Source organism: Curcuma longa, chromosome 1 (genome assembly GCF_044706935.1).
Source record: "Curcuma longa cultivar G26 ecotype Majalengka, Jawa Barat chromosome 1, ITB_CL_G26_1.1, whole genome shotgun sequence".
Classification (NCBI taxonomy): domain Eukaryota; kingdom Viridiplantae; phylum Streptophyta; class Magnoliopsida; order Zingiberales; family Zingiberaceae; genus Curcuma; species Curcuma longa.
Window position 1 is genome coordinate 9,819,902 of NC_133861.1, and position 16,724 is coordinate 9,836,625.

Genomic DNA, 16,724 nt, shown 5'->3' on the forward strand with positions numbered 1-16,724 from the left:
TATAATATTTTTTATATTTTTTGACGGGCCCCATGAGTTGGCCCGTCTAATCCGCAACCCGTCTTTAGTTGGGTTGAGTTGGAAAATTTTCAACCCGTCAAGTTGGTGGGTCAGCCCCCTCCCTCCCGCGTCCTGCCATAAGATGGATTTCTAACGGGTTGGCCTGCCCCATCATAGGTTGGCTCATTTGACAGCTTTATCCAATGACCTCACACGATCGGTCTCACAACTATTTATGAAAAGGTAAATTGGGAAACTGCAATCGACCACTATGGGGGAAGGCATTATCTCGGCTTCATCGAAATTCAATCCTTATCTACTTCAACAAATTTACTCGCTCAATGTCATTTGACCAATGCTCCATGCCATCAAATCCATCTCATTCTAGATCACTGAGCCATTACTCAATGTCATATGATCCTGTCTATGAATCACCAATCCAACAAGCACCTCTAAAGCTCTAGGTCATTGATTTATTAAGCAAAACCTAACTTGATTCTGTTGAGTCCTTACAAACTCCATGCGCATATTAAAAACACGTATAAAACCTGATTTGGACAATACGAATTCCTACACACTAGATATACATGTGTTTTATTAAAAACACATGTAACATCCAACTTAAATCATATTGTCAACATATCAAAATACACATAATTGGACCCGACCATAATTAAGAAAACATTATTTCCCCAATAATTAAGTCATATTTGTTGACCAACTCAATTATTAAATCTTACGAAAGGCTCACATCCAATTGTTCTGCCCAAATTATATAAACTTTGAGAGCATTTGAGCACATAACTTTATAAAAACTCTCTAAAGTTAATAATCTATAGTCGATCGAGTGACCGAATTTATTCAAGAGTTTAACCAAGATTCAAGTCTTAAGATCTTAAATTCTTATTAATTTATTAATATTTTTCATTTTATTGTCACCTCTAGGAAGAGGTGAGGATATTATCTTTTTCAATCGAGATAGAATTACAATCAAGATTTTTTTTAATTTAGATATTCAAAAAAAAAATCATCAATTATCCGAACAAATTAATCCAAAAATACGAATAAGATATCGCTTAATAGGAGATACCTTTTCATTAAAAAAATGTTCATATCAGTTCTGGGACATGTCACCGACCGGATCTCCTCACCAGAATGGAGCTGGATCGAAGATGTTGAATTTTCGAGACCTGCAAATAAAGCAACCGTGAGCAAAAAGGTCAGGGGTGTCCTAGCACGACCACTCTAATGTTTAAGTCAGCAAAGAAGAAGAAAAAGCGGAGGAGGAAAAAGAAGAAAGTGAATGAGTGCTCGCGTGCGCGCGTACGTCTCTACAGCGGGGAGTGATCCTTATATAAATAAGGGAGAGGAAGAGATCCTATCACATCTCAATTAATCACATCCCAACTTAATTAAAGAAACGTTTTGTCGCTGAACATGATTTTATCAGAAAGATATAGAATGATCAGGATAAAAGTATCATTGTTGACATACGCTCATAAAGTCATTTCCCACGTGGGTGTCAGGGCGGCGATCATAATTACAGAGTATAAAATTGCCAGAAGAAATGATGAGAATGATGGAATCGACCACCGTACGTGATAGTCATTCGGCGTAAACCTTAGCCGAATCGATATCCGAATGAGGGGGAAGTAGTCAAGCCAATTGGGAGGCTGCGAGTTCACAGGAGGAGTCGGACGGTGAGGCGGCTAGAGGGAGGATTTGGCTCGAGGGAGAATTCGACTCGAGAGAGGATTCGGCTCGAGGCTTGTGCCTTGGACACAGTCAACTCCGTGTTCCATATTTGAACCACATCTGATTGAGGAGAGACTCGGCTCCTGGAGAAAAGGACCACGAGTCGAGAACTAATTCGGATCAGCCTTGAAGTCGATAGATATGGATTAACATGAGAGTCAGATCGGACGTCAAACTGCTCCCTCGCTCCCTCCCACGTTCATAACCATCCATAACAAAAAAAAAATAATAATAATCCTAATACGTCATAATTAAAAATTAATTTATAAATATCTGATTACTTATTAAAGTATTTTATAGTTGCGTCCTACTCAGGACCTATTTTCTCTCCATCTGATTCACCCTACGGTTATTTCCGTTAATTAATTCATCACCGTAATTTTCTGCTTATTTTAAGGCTCTTCGTCTTCGTCACGACTTGTGTTGGGATCTGAAGACTCCTCACCACGCAACGAGGCGCAAATCCATCCGCCAGAATCGGATTAAAGCCACTCCTCTACCCCCTCCTCTCTCTCTCTCTCTCGCTCTCTCTCTCTCCCATCCCCTTTCCTCTTACACCAACTTCCACCTCTTTTTGGCGCTTACTGCGTTGCTTCCGATCGCCGATCTCCCGATCTCCGCTGCTGCAGGCTGCAGAACGAGACAAACACGCACGGTGCACATCAGATCTCGCGACATGCTCCTCTGCGATCTTATTTGCTCCCTTTTGAGTTGACCTAGAATGGCAAGCAATCTCTTTGTTTCAATCAAACTTAAGAAGGGTGGCTCCTGATCGATCTCAAATGGGACAAATGATTTTTGTGTTCGCTCGGGCAAGTGTTTGAGCTGAAAGATTTGGAAAGGTACGCTACAATGTTTCGATCCCAATTAATGCTCTTAATTAACCCTAGCTAGCGAGCGAGCGAACCCATATTGGTTTGTTTTCTGATTGAAATGCTTTCAGCTTTTTGTTTCTCCAAGAATTAATCACCGCCGGCGATGTCGACCCACTCCCCTTGCGCCGCGTGCAAATGCCTGCGGCGAAAGTGCACGCCGGGGTGTGTCTTCGCGCCGTACTTCCCGCCGGACCAGCCGGGGAAGTTCGCGTGCGTGCACAAGGTTTTTGGGGCGAGCAACGTCGGGAAGCTCCTCAGCGATCTGCCCCCTGCGCAGAGGGAGCACGCCGCCAACTCTCTGGCCTACGAGGCGCAGGCGAGGCTGGCCAACCCCGTTTATGGTTGCGTCGGCTACATCTCGATCCTCCAGCAAAAGCTCAAGCAGGTCCAGCGCGAGCTCTACGAAGCAAAGAAAGAGCTTTCCACCTACATGGGCGCCGCCACGCTTGGTCCGTTCTTCGCCCACGGTCCCCCTGGCTCCGACGCGCCCTACGGCGTTCCAGTGATGAGTGTTGGGATGGGCCTCGGTCTCGCTGCACAGGAAGCGGCGGCTGCTCACCACCACGCCCAAAATTTTATTCATGAACCTCCGCCGCCGCCGCCCGAGTCGATGGAGGCCCAGCAAATGGGCATGGCCGTGGTAGCAGATAGGATGACGAGGTATGAGCAGCAACAGGAGCTTACGAGATTTAACGATAGGAGGGGATTTGAGCAGATGGGTGGTGGCACGTTAATGGCGTTTGTTCCGTCGCAAGAATCCGAAAGTGCATTTGTGCAACAACATTATTACACCGAGTAGCAGCGTGCAAGAAATAAGAAAGATTGATTGTTAGTTTGCTAGCTACTTCTTGAAATCTGCTTCTCTTGAATTATTCCCAATAACCAGAGATCGATCATCTTTAAAGGTATATATCAACCAATCTCACCTAGCTCGCCTCTTGAATCGAGTTCTTGCTTGGATGAACAGTACGTAATTTATAAGAGAATAAGCACTTATCATCAAGTTTTTGACTCTTATACACCATGGATCAAGTTTCTTAGCCTTTATCATCTTTCTTTCATCTTATTTGTGAGTCTTGAAGTTTGTACAACTTCGTTTATTTATTTACCTTTGGATTGGTGTTTGGCAAAACTCTGGCATTCCTTTTCACCCCAAAAAAACTCTGGCATATTATGAGCACCTCCAATGGTGCACTTACTTCGACGCATGGCTTCATGACAGGACCACTTTAATTCTCTCACACTGGTTGATTTGGTGGCACAGCATTAAGGATAGCCGAAGGAGACAAGCGACAAGTAGTAGGGGGAAAAAGTTCTATCTGTAAAGGAGAACAGGCAAAAGGAATGACGCTGCAGGGATTGTGATGCAGTTGTGGCAGTGCCCCCGCTCATTAATTTTCTCTGCTGTGAGCTTACCTACTTCTTTTTTCTGCCTTATACAAAAACCATTTTGCACTCATCCTGTCTCTGAGCCTTGTTTTGGCACATTTCGCTTATGTCATTCTTCTGTTTCATTATTTATTACTAGCTTTTCATATATATATATATATATATATATATATATATATATATATTCAGCTCAAGCTAGATAGATAGATAGACAGAACTTATTGTCTACAACTTTAATATGCATTTTTATAGATCAAATTTACTTGTTGGAATACACATCCTATGGAATCCTTCATGGATTTCTGCACCCACACCCAAATAAATTAAAGGCGATAGGGTCAACCTGCAAACAGTCCTCGCTCTAGAAGCAGACATAGCTGAGTGAGCTCAGGACTGGGAATACGTGTGATCCTAAATATATGTTAATCTCTGCTGCAGAACTTTGTCTATGCATCTGAAAAGTAATGATATTAGCAAACTGTTTCATGACTTGTGATAGTTGTCCACTTGTCGGTTCTTTAGGAATTTAATAGCTATTTAATACAGAAAAAAAAACTCTTTTAGAAATAGATGGGTGCGAAGAACCAGTTGAAATATGAATAATTTATTAATTAGCTATTTAGAGATGCTGCTGTTTGATTTCCCGACCTTATCTTAACTATTACATGGGCTTAATTCTAGATAATTCAAGAAGCAATTTATGAACACTTTTGTAAAGTAAACCTTTAGAACAAAATCTCCATTAGTTAGAGCTTGATGTTGATGATAGATGGATTTCGCCTGCTCTTTAATACCAATCTTTTGCTTCTTTCTTTATATATTTCTTATTTGGTTTTTTACATAGTTTTCTAACCTTGCACTGGGAAATTATACTTCTTCATATTCATTGCATATATGCTTCTGTAGCGGTTCTATTCGCTCTCATGGTGACTTCAGTTCTCATCCCATAGCGTGGAAATATTTGATGCTTTAGAGAAGAAATTTCAATGCTTTTTCATATTAGCTTTTGCAATCAACTATTATAATTAGAATAACTTTCATACCATTTTTTCAAATTGAAGACTATATCGATGTCATACTAATTAATTGCTTAGTATTTATGTCTAAGTTCTTTTTTTTTATGACTAATTTTTGGTTTTTTGTACGTTTTAATTTCCTTCAAATTCATCCCCCTTGTACATGCTCCATGCCTTTGATTTTTCTTGCTCCTATGGTTTTTAAAATGAATTTTACTGATTCTTCAAAATATATCTTAATCCTTTAACTTTATATTAAATATGTTATTATTTTCTATTCAAAGCTAGAGCAATAAGTTTAAATCCTTCTAAATAGTGTCTTTTTCTCATCGTATTTGGAGCCTTCCATTATCAAGTAAATAAACAGTTTACAATTTAACGATCGAATATTAATAGTTTCTCTCTCGCATCACAAATATCTAAAAATATAGGAATAGTTACGTCGTCTCTGCTCCGCTCATTATCTTGTCTCTAATTTGAACATCGGAGGGGTCACACCAAAATGCACATTGACCTCATATTAATCTTCTTCAAAAAGAAGAGACTATTCAAAGTTCAATTAATCTTGTTTGGTGAATAGTCGAGTCATCTTGATCGACATCTGAGTGATCAGTAGTTGACTTATTCTTCTTAACATCTGACTCGTTAAATTTTGACTCCTTAGTGTTCGATCCATCAGAAACTGACTCGCCATGAGTCAATCAATTGAGAAGATAGCAGCTGACTCAGCAAAAAAGATAATCAAGAATTAATTGTCAAAGAGTTGATCTATCTCTTATTCTTCTTGGACCGGAATATTATAGATAGTTGGTGACTAATATTTTGAATTAACAATGACACCTTTTTTGTTGATTTTGAAAGTTACAAAATATAATCATGCTCCAATTTCAAAGATTATGTAAAAAAAAAAAAACATCAAATTTTATTCCTTGTAATTAACAGAATTGGGAAAAAAAACTGAAAGGAAGAGTGAAAGATTTACAAAGTTAATGTAATTAGTAAATCAAACGAAAACATGGAGACCATGCATTTGTTGTCGATGCTTAATTAACAAAGATATAGTTTTTTTAAAAAAAATAGAGAAACTATAATTATACAGTAGATGTAATTTCTTTTAGATGTTAATGATCCATATCCGTACGTGTAAACTCTTCATTTAACTGAGCATTAAGATATTAGCAGAGCCCCTGCATGGCTCATGCAGCTCAACGTCCCATTTTAATAGGTGAATAACACTTTCTAGTGAACAATGACAAAACAACTATTTCAAACTAGTGTGTAGCAAATGCTTCCTTCTTAGATGCCCAAATTAATCTGTAATACATCATAATTAAAAATCTACTCATAGATATCTAATTAACTACAAAAACTTCTTTCAATTGCACCGTAACCCTAGAGGCACTTTTTATCATCTTTTATATCATTTGAAGTTGTACTACTTGGAACATAATCCCTTCCCTGGTACTTCTTGTTGCAAGACTATCAATGAATCAAATGACAACCTCAGAAACCTAAATCTACTAAATTCAGTGAATCAAATTAAAAGTGCTTTAAGTTGCTGAAATAAAATAGCAGTGCCTCTAAAAAACTGCACATTGTTAGTGCTTCAGAAGCATTTCAGACATGCAACAAACGAGTAATACCAATGTATTGATTGACATATCCACACCAGATTGAATACAGTATTCCTCGTCGATGCACTCGCGCACGCACACACACACACACACATGCCAAGTTTACTCGACTTATCGATGCGAAAGTTAGTCGAGGAATCGGGTCGGTATCCATTCGTGCACTTTGATAGGGAAGCTGTAGAATTCCTCATTTCTAGCATCATGCCTGTTGAAGGGTTTCAGCCATGAGAAACCCCTGTCTGAGTAAGAAATCTTAGCCTCCAGTGTGTTGTCTAGAACTATTGCTACCATTAAAGCCACTGTCGGAGCTGACGAGAAGACTGAATTCAGTATATCATTGAACTGTAAATACATAATAAATCAATTGTCATTCATCAAAATGGTTAGAAGAAACAAGTACCAAAAGGAAATGGCCTATTTTGCTACTGAAGAAGAACATTGCAACACCTTACCCATCCAGCATTTGTTTTAGCAGGTCCATGGCCAGCTGAAGCTGTGAATTCGTTGAAATACTGTGGAACCGAAATAGCTAGAAATAGTGAAGCACCTAAGATGTACAAGTTCCTCAAGGAATTGCTGTTGGCAAACTGAATGAATGAGATACCAATCGCAGCTGTAAGATTGAAACAGGTAGTTATTAGTAGGATATTGAAAAAAGCAAAAGGAAGAAGGAAATAACAACGCTTTCAGTGCATAGCTTACCAACAAGTCCAAAGAGAATGCAGTAGATTGCTGCAAATATTGGTAGTGGAATTGAAGCGAAGAAAGCCCCAAATTTTCCTGAGAAGTAAAGAATATGGATTCAGACACAGAGTGTAAATTGTGCTTGTTCTTGTCCTTATTGAAGTTAGTAATCTGTACCAATTATGGAGAAGAAGATCATAAAACCCGTCGATATTTGCACAACTCTCCGGCTTCCAACTCGTGTCAATCCCAGAAGCCCCACATTCTCACTGCAAATCAAACCGTCAGAATCATTTATGAAATGAAAAGCTTGTGGCACTTTTATCAGCACAGGGCCAATGCAGGGTCACCTACATAGATGCAGTTGAACCAGCTGCAGCACCAAATATCGATTCAAGCAACATGCCTACACCCTGCCCACACAAAAGCACAACACCAAATCCCTGTTTCAGTGATCAATCTCACACAAAATGTACAAATGGCACTTTAACCTGAAGGCCGACGCTTCGACTAAGCACATACGCAGGAGGCGGCGTGGCGCCTGCTAAACGAGCAGCTGCATAGTGTGCACCAGTAGACTGTGTGAAGCAAGGGTGAAGACATTCAGTAATTTAGAAATTACTGAATGAGAGAATCAAAATAGATTTTGACGATTGAATTTGACCTCACAGGCAGACACAAGCACTGCGCCAATCATCCCAAATATATGACTCGCAGAAAATATAGGCGTTCCCCACTGAAATGGGTATGGAATCTTAATCCTGGGACAATCAATGTCAGTCAACGAGGGCACTTAATGGAAATGGTACAGAACAATTTTGCTGAAATTCACCATGGAGCAGAGGATATGAGGTACGATCTATCTGTTCGGCAATGAATTTCAGTCTTCTCAGGGACATGGTTGTATGCACCGGCAGCCGTAAGAACAGCAGCAAAGGCCCATACAACTTTGACACACAAAATTATGGAGAACCTCTCCAGCAGAAAATAGGTGTTCATGTGATTGTGCCTTATGTACTGCACAGTGTACCAAGAAGACGAGTATGGCATTTGTTCAAGGAGATAATTTTATATCAACTATTATATATCTCTTTGAAACCTTTACCTGTTGTGCTGTAATCAACAACATTAGCAATATCAATGCCGGTAATCCGATTTCAACACATTTTCCTACCTGAACAGATTGTTACTTTAAAAAATTTATTTTCTAAAGGATTTTAACTCTTGAGAGAGATTAATCAGATATCAAACCTGAGGGAAGCCTCGCTCAAACAGCCCAAGTCCCACAACACATACCACTGGAACTATAGTTACAGGACTGCAATATCTGAAAATGGAATTTATAAATCATTCAGATGCAATTTGATAAAGAATTAACAATTACCATACTTCTACCTGACGAGTCTCTCCCATGTATTGGTGTAACCAAGAAATATGTTGGTGAATGAGGATATCATCAATGAACCTTGAATAGCTCTCATAGTATGGACAAACCTCTGCAGCAACATCAAAATCTAGTAAAACTTGTTGAATCTAAAACAAAACACAACCAATTCAAGACCATAAACCTTTCACATAAGTGTTGATCCATTTCCTACTTATCTTTTTCGCAAAGAATTGTGAAACTCCAGAATGTACAAAACTGAACTTATGTTGTCAATCTACCTGGTGTTCATCAGCGTAGGTCCGCGAAGCAAAGTCTCTAATAATTGACATTACAGGAATTATGAACACGAAGGAAGAGTTCATCACTGTGGGCAGGCGAGTTCCAATCAATGTCTGAAGGAGCGTGTTGACTCCGCCCATGAACAAAAGTGTTTGGATAACACGTGCTTTATCCCCCTGCTCCAAATCATCACGGAAGGTGTTCAATTCCTGAACTAAAATCTATGCGGGAGATCAAATTCCAACAACAAAGAAGAACGATGATATGTTTGGAAGAGACGGACATGGTCTCCACCCATTTGCGGGACGAGGAAGGAAGCAAGCATGACAATTGTTCCCAGCATAACGACGTAATGTTGGAAAGCAAGCATCATAGCTTCAGCTGCAACAATCAAACCATTAGCAGAATCATAAATCAATGGTTCTAACTTCTAGTAATGCATGACCAGGAGACATTTATCATAGAAGTGATTTAAAAACAGATAAGTTGCAAAGAGAAGCAATTGTGTTAATCACATCAAAAAGCAATTAACAAAAACAAAATTCCAAACAAATTAACTCTTTTTGGAGTTGTATGGCAAAGATGCTTGCTTGATAGAATTAACCAGAATTATTGCAAGAAGAGAACTTTTAAACTTTTAAGGAAAAAGGGTTTCTTGAAGCAAAGCCCCCTTGACATCAACAGTAAGAAGGTAAACAAAGTTTTCTCAAGACGAGAAGAACAGAAGTGTAAGGGACGAGGAGCGGAACTCACGCCATGAAGGGTTTGAGTGGAGGCAGAACTGGAGATTGGGAAGCTGCTCTAGAGGAGGGTTACTCTGGTGGATGTTCCCAAACCCAACAGGAATCGGCACCGGCGCTGGTGCGGGAGGAGTCACCACCGGTGGCGGCGCCAGGGGAGACCCGTGTGTCGCTCCCTTCTCACTTCCCATCCTCTGATCAGACTCAGCTGCCTCCCTTCTATTGTTTATTAACTTAAGACGAAGAAGAATAAGGAGAAGAAACGAGAAAGGAAACAGAAATGGGAAGTAGGCAGATGATGCTTGGATCAACACTGAAACAGAAGAGTCTTCGGAGGTTGAGTACTACAATAATCATCAAATAATTCGACCAAGTTGTGATTTTAATAACCCTCTGCTACTTGCCTCGAGTCTGATTATTAAAATGGATGGTGATTAATATGTAGACTTCTCGGATTCCTACCCTACGCTTAGACCAAACACTGTGTTCCTCTGCAATGACGGTGCCGCCCCGGAACAAGTGCATGCACGTACGTCCCCTGCATGCTTGATTTTCAAGGATGCTGCTGCATCTTCGTTAACGGAGCCCTGACTTCCCATCTTTCTTTAATTCAACTTCAATCCATTGTTGGCTATCATCACGAGGAGTCGACGAGGCATGTAGACCACGTCCATCTCATAAATAGCAGCAGCGATCACATCCAGAGTCACGTGGACGCAACATGGTGGAGACATAAGATAATATTGAGGAAGACGTACGGTTTCAGATCAGGTCGGCCAGAGATATCGCCACCTGTTCCATCTCCGTCTCCGTGTGAGTACTACCATTCAAACGCAGTCCGAACTCCTACGATTCTGTGGATTTGTTGCACAGTGCAACCCATCATGCAAATAGGGAAAAGATATATATACGACAGGTCAATTGGTCAAATGGGATAACGATAGAGATACAACAGGTCAAATACTAACGTCAGAGGATGGGAATCATTCAGTATATAATAATAATATAGGGCTTGTTCAGTAAGTTGCCAGGAAGGTCACTGATCAGTTGTTTAGCCTTTCTTGTTCAGTATGCAACTTTCGATCGAGTGTGAGAGGTTGGTTGAAGCAGGGCAATTCGACGTCAGACGATTGCAATATTTTGGCATGAAATATTTCCAGTGAAGTCACGGTGTCGTATTACTGACGATTTAGCAGTATCAAATGGTCGAAGAAAGCGAGTGGAAGCTTGACCTTACAGTGTATCCTTTTACAGTCGTCTTGTCCTGATCTGCCTTGTAACTGAAGTTCATATGAGTACAAAAGCATTTAAGAAGTCCTCTTCAAGTCTTGATTATGGTTCAGCCATGGGCACTTTGTCAATTTGTGTAAGATGGAAACTGAGAGTATGTAATACACATTGAAATGGAGGTTATACGGATTCTACAAGTATGCTGATTTTCCATGTGTATTCGATAGTAGTGCTCAACAACTAGATAATTAATGTTGGCTATATATTTTGAGAAAGTTTGCGAGAGACTTGCTAAGATAAGTCCACTGGGCAATTGCATCAGGTAGCTTTCGGCTTGTCTGTATCTCTTTGTAAGTGTTTATGGGCTTGGATTCCATATATATTGCACAAACTTAGAAGTTAATTAATTTTAATCGGTTGCTCAAGCCTCCTAATTCAACACTAAAACTAAAGGTTATACGTATGCAATTTTGAATTTTAAGTCTGATAAAATAATGTAACATAAGACTATTAATTACCCTAAACGTTCTTTTTTCATTTAGTTTTGTCATTGCTCAGTAGAACAAACTCACAAGACTATTAATGCATAATAGGTATGTTGTGAAGACAATGCAGAGGCGTGAAGTTACAATGTCGATCATTAGAAAAGCTTATGGATCAAGGCACTGAGATAATATCTGACAAAACCCTAACTCCTAATTGGCTGTAAGCCATTGATGCATGTGTCCAAGAGAAATGATTTATAAGTCATCCTTTTCTGCTGTTGAACTATATTTAAAATGCAGTCGATATGATATGCACTGTTTGTATAATGGTTCCTAATCATTTGGACAAGCAATATCCTAATAATTAAGTTAAATGCATCTGATTCCCCCTAACTTTGATAAAACAAAGGTTTCTCATAGGACTACTGCAATCCTAGATGAAATCTTTTGAGATATACTTTGTCATGCAACTTTGAGTTCTAATCTTCTAGGGGAGCTTGTTATCTTGCAACTTTGTGAGAAGCATTTCTTAATTCTGTTTAAACATGAAAATGCAAGTAATTGAGCAGTTAGTTTGGAGCTATATATCAGTGTCATATGATGTCTGATTTGTACTATAGTATCTTTTATCGGAAGGTTCATGGCACAGTGAGATCAGTGTGTGTGTTTTCTGCTGTTTTGTGATTTTAATATTTCTAATTGACAAATATCTATGATAACCAATTGTGAAGATGATTCAATTCATCTGAAAGTTTACCTTCTGTGGAAGTGAAATGTCGACTTGCTTGGTCATTAACTTGCAGCAACAATGATATGCATGTATGAATTTTGGACTTTTGTAAGAACTATTAAAGTTGTTTTGCACTGATTGAACTATTTGAAGATTTTGATTGAAAATATCTTATATTAACTGATCAAAATGCCTTTTAGACTGTTATAACATACAGGATAAATTAAGTTTTTTTTCATATGCCATTATTTTTTTTGTTTTATAAAAACAAACAAATTAGCTTTATTTTTATAATAAGAATTTTTACATAATAATAAGAATTTATACGGAACAATTATATGCTTTAGCTGTAAAATAAGAATTTTAGACTAGATATAGCTTAAGAGAATCTGAAGTTGAATTTTAAAAAAATAGAGAATCTTCACAACCGTTGGGTAAGCAAGACCATTCGTTGCGGACCAAATTCACATATTTTCCACGCATGTGAATTACGTGTTCGGAATATAAAAAAAAAAACCCTGTCGATCTTCTGACTCATGACCGGTCCATCTTCCACTCGGTTACCCGCAGCTGACCCTGCCCGCCCGGTCACTCCAAACGGACGGGCAAGATGTAGCCGCGTTGGAATATGAAGTGGGTCCCGCTTGGTCCGGTCTGCACACCCCGCGTGAGCCGCGGTTACGTTACCCTGCGCCCTCCTTCCTCGAACGAGACCGAGGCGATCGTACCGCGTGCACGCGCCGCCTCCTTTGTTTGCTCTCGCTCTCACGCCGCAACCTATAAATGACCTTCCCCACGCATCGCCGCCATTGCGCCCCCAAATCTCCAATCGCTCGGCCAATTCATGACGGCTTACCAGAGTACTCCTCCGCTCTTCGCCTCCGTCGTCGACTACGACGACGACGACTTCGACTTCTCCTATTACTACTCTTTCTTCCAAGACGCCGCCGCTGCCGCTGCCTCCGCTCCTCAGTCTTCATTGCCCCCCGCCGCTGACATGGAGCATAACTCCAAGAAACGTCTCAGGGTGGATGACCCCCTCACGACACGGTCCGTAGCGTTCAAGCCCTCCGCGTCCTCCTCCCCACCGCCTCCCGCCGACGAATTAACAGAGGAGGAGAATTCCCCCGCGCCGGCGGGGCGGCCGCAACGCCGCCTCTGGGTGAAGGACAGGAGCCGGGACTGGTGGGACCGGTACAACCACCCGGATCTACCCGAGGAGGAGTTCCGGCGCGCTTTCCGGATGTCCCGCGCCACCTTCGACTTCCTCTGCGACGAGCTCGGGTCGGCCATCGCAAAAGAGGATACGGCTCTCCGCGCCGCCATCCCCGTCCGGCAGCGCGTCGCTGTGTGCGTGTGGCGACTCGCTACCGGAGAGCCCCTCCGGCTCGTCTCCCGTCGCTTCGGGCTCGGGATCTCCACTTGCCACAAGCTCGTCCTGGAGGTCTGCACCGCAATACGTAACGTGCTAATGCCGCGGGCGCTCTTCTGGCCCTCCCCGGAAGCCGCCGCCGCCAAGGCCGCACGGTTCGAGGCTCTGTCAGGGATTCCCAATGTGGTCGGCGCGATGTACACGACCCATATTCCCATCGTCGCCCCCAAGGACGGAGTCGCGGCCTACTTCAACCGCCGCCACACGGAGCGCAACCAGAAGACGTCATACACTATCACTGTTCAAGGCGTTGTCGACCCCGACGGCGCCTTCATTGACATCTGCATCGGGTGGCCCGGCTCCATGCCCGACGATCAGGTGCTCGAGAAGTCGGTACTCTACCAGCGAGCTAACGGCGGCCAATTGAGCCACCAGTGGATTGTCGGCGGTGGCAGCTACCCTCTGCTGGACTGGGTGCTCGTCCCTTACGCCCAACCGAACCTCACATGGGCGCAGCACACCTTCAATGAGAGGATCGGGGACGTGCACAGGGTGGCGAAGCAGGCCTTTGCCAGGTTGAAGGGTAGGTGGGGATGCCTGCAGAAGAGAACCGAAGTGAAACTGTCAGACTTGCCGATCTTCCTGGGCGCTTGCTGCGTCCTCCACAACATATGCGAGATGAGAAACGAGAAGATGGACGCTGAAATGGAGTTCGAGCTGGTGGACGACGAAGTGGTGCCGGAGAATAGCATCCGAACGATGAGCGCCATGCGGGCTAGAGATACCATTTCCCACAACTTGTTGCACCACGGCCTTGCCGGAATGCCCTTCTTGTAGTCTTTGCTGCAAGTCCAGCAATCTGCTATTCTTTCATTCTGAAACAGAGAGAGGGAGAGACAAGCACATGTGGAAGGAACAGATGGTTCAGGGCAATGGCTAAGATTTGGCAGGATCAGAACAATTATACCACAGGTAGATCGGTAAATTAGATATGTCTCATAAAACTAGATTGCTTTTGGATTTTTGTCACCCATCTGGGTTGGTGACTTGGTGTGTTATTTTCTCCACAAGGAAAAAGAAATGAGACTGAATTCATTCTGCAACACGAGCAAAATAACAGAGCACTCTGTTTTGACATTCTATGAGTCATTGGTGGCACTTCGGTTGCTTGGTTATTGATAAAGTATCTTGTTTCAGTGTTCACAAATTTGGATCAAATTGATATCGAAACTAAGATTTATTTTAAAATCCTCTCTACGTTGACAACTGGATTAACTTCATTCGGATTAATTTGCATGACAGATCAGTTACCAAGATCGTAGTCTCCCATTAGAAACAGCCAACAGATGATCAAGTCAAACATATATTTATAGAACTGCTAAATTCTTCCTGGTCTGCGTTTTTTATTATGTCTGTTCACCATACTTTAGAGCCACAAAAGCTTTTGTGTTCCTAATTTTCTCCAGCAGCATCCCCCAAAGAAGCATCGTCCAATTCTACTCAAAACAACGAAGAATTATTATAGGCCAACTTTCTTCTCTGCTTTTGTTTGCTTCGGGTGTAATGAAGTACCGACTCAGTTCATAGGGAGCATGGGAAGAGCTGCTTTGCTTCCTGTTGAAGTCCAATTCTCTACGACCCACCACCAGGCTCTCGCCACCTTCCTCGCCGTGGCATGGATGGTGACCGCCATGACCGTCTTCCTCTCCTTTTGCGCCACCTGCAACCGCAAGGCCTCTGGCAAGACTTCCTCACCGCCGACGTCGACTCCCAGGAGCGAATCCCACGCTAAGTCCGCCTCTTCTGAAACAGCCAAACAGGGGAGATCAAACCGCCACAAGAGGCGCACGTCGAGGCAGACACATTAGCGGCGGCGGAATCGGAGGACATGGAGGTGACCGTCATCCCGGTCGAGGCCGCGGCGACGCACGGACCGATTCCGCCGACGGCGCTTCCCACGTCTACGTCGTCGAAGGGGAAGCTGTCGCTGAGCTTCGGCAGGGGGCTGCCGCAGAAGCTGAGGACGAGCCGGAAGGAGCGGAAGGGCGAGGTGGAGGACATGATATGGAAGAAGACGATCATCCTGGGCGAGAAGTATCATATTTAATTATGTTGAATAAATTTAAGTTCTCATCCTCTTCATCTTTTTTTCACAAAGAAAGGAACTGATTTTCCTTCCTTGTTCCTTCCCTCCTCACTCTTTTCCTTCTCCTTAGGCAAACAGTCTGGCTAAGAAGAAAATCAATCTGTCGATCAATATTTTGTAACAATACATCAACCAGCTTTAGAGCGTCAAACTCTCCAATGCTGAATTAAGTTGAAATGATATATTACTACAATTTTTTTCTTTGAAAAAAGATAATTAATAGATATGTTATATTTCACCATCCCACAGCTCCTCCAAGCTCTTGTAAGGCCCATTTGGATGAACAGCAAAGTCCCCTCGGAGCAGCCTTGTCTGCGCGACCAACGTCAATGATAAGAATTTCATGATCAGTTATATAATAGATTTAGTTCATGATGAATTACCTGTTGGATTTCAGCGAACCTGGAAAACGCATCTTGAGGAATGCACCAACTGAAAAGATCAATGTTCTCTTTGATCCGCGACTCGTTTGTGCTCTTTGGAAGGACACTGTGACCACTCTGAATTCCCCATCTTAGTGCAACTTGTGCCGGTGACTTGTGTAGCTCTTCAGCAATTTCTATCAAAACTGGCTCCTTTAAGACCTCGCCCTTCATCCATGAACCAGGGGAACCCAACGGCGAGAATGCCTAACAAATGAAAACGCCATTAAAAAAGGCTACCAAGTCAAGAATCATCGACAATCTACTCTGTATGTGGAGGGAAATAGCTTACTGAGAGATGGACGCCTGTGGACTGGCAGAATTTCCCTAAGTGTGTCTGTTGCCACACAGGATGGCACTCAACTTGGTTGACGGCCGGTGGCACTTTAGCAAAGGATAAAAGGTCCTGCAACTTCTTGGTGGAGAAGTTGCACACCCCCGATAGCTCTTGCCTGCCCAGATGCATAGAGGCCCTCCATGGCGTTCCAAGTCTCAGGTATGCATAGGGGAAGGATGGCACCCTCTTCGAACCGATGAGAACCTGGCTTAGTGCGAATTGGCCAGTGCATCTGCATGAATT

At 42.2% G+C, this 16,724-nt stretch overlaps 2 protein-coding genes and 1 pseudogene across 2 annotated transcripts; 1 reads left to right on the top strand and 2 right to left on the bottom strand.

Annotated features, from left to right (window-relative positions):
- Positions 1-2,194: 2,194 nt before the first annotated feature.
- On the top strand, positions 2,195-3,664 carry LOC141836642 (LOB domain-containing protein 36-like). The gene is made up of 2 exons (XM_074724152.1): positions 2,195-2,597; positions 2,699-3,664. The coding sequence occupies exon 2, from the start codon at positions 2,734-2,736 to the stop codon at positions 3,427-3,429; it is 696 nt and encodes a 231-aa protein (XP_074580253.1). The 5' UTR covers positions 2,195-2,597; positions 2,699-2,733; the 3' UTR covers positions 3,430-3,664.
- A 2,905-nt stretch (positions 3,665-6,569) lies between these two features.
- LOC141828245 (nucleobase-ascorbate transporter 3-like) lies at positions 6,570-10,133 on the bottom strand. Its single transcript, XM_074715641.1, has 14 exons — positions 9,773-10,133; positions 9,303-9,400; positions 9,019-9,195; positions 8,749-8,849; positions 8,605-8,680; positions 8,459-8,527; positions 8,186-8,370; positions 8,018-8,114; positions 7,845-7,931; positions 7,708-7,766; positions 7,531-7,622; positions 7,372-7,449; positions 7,122-7,282; positions 6,570-7,011 (listed from the first exon to the last, which is right to left on the bottom strand). The coding sequence occupies exons 1-14, from the start codon at positions 9,948-9,950 to the stop codon at positions 6,796-6,798; spliced, it is 1,674 nt and encodes a 557-aa protein (XP_074571742.1). The 5' UTR covers positions 9,951-10,133; the 3' UTR covers positions 6,570-6,795.
- A 5,817-nt stretch (positions 10,134-15,950) lies between these two features.
- LOC141845391 (NADPH-dependent aldo-keto reductase, chloroplastic-like) lies at positions 15,951-16,713 on the bottom strand (annotated as a pseudogene).
- Positions 16,714-16,724: the final 11 nt, after the last annotated feature.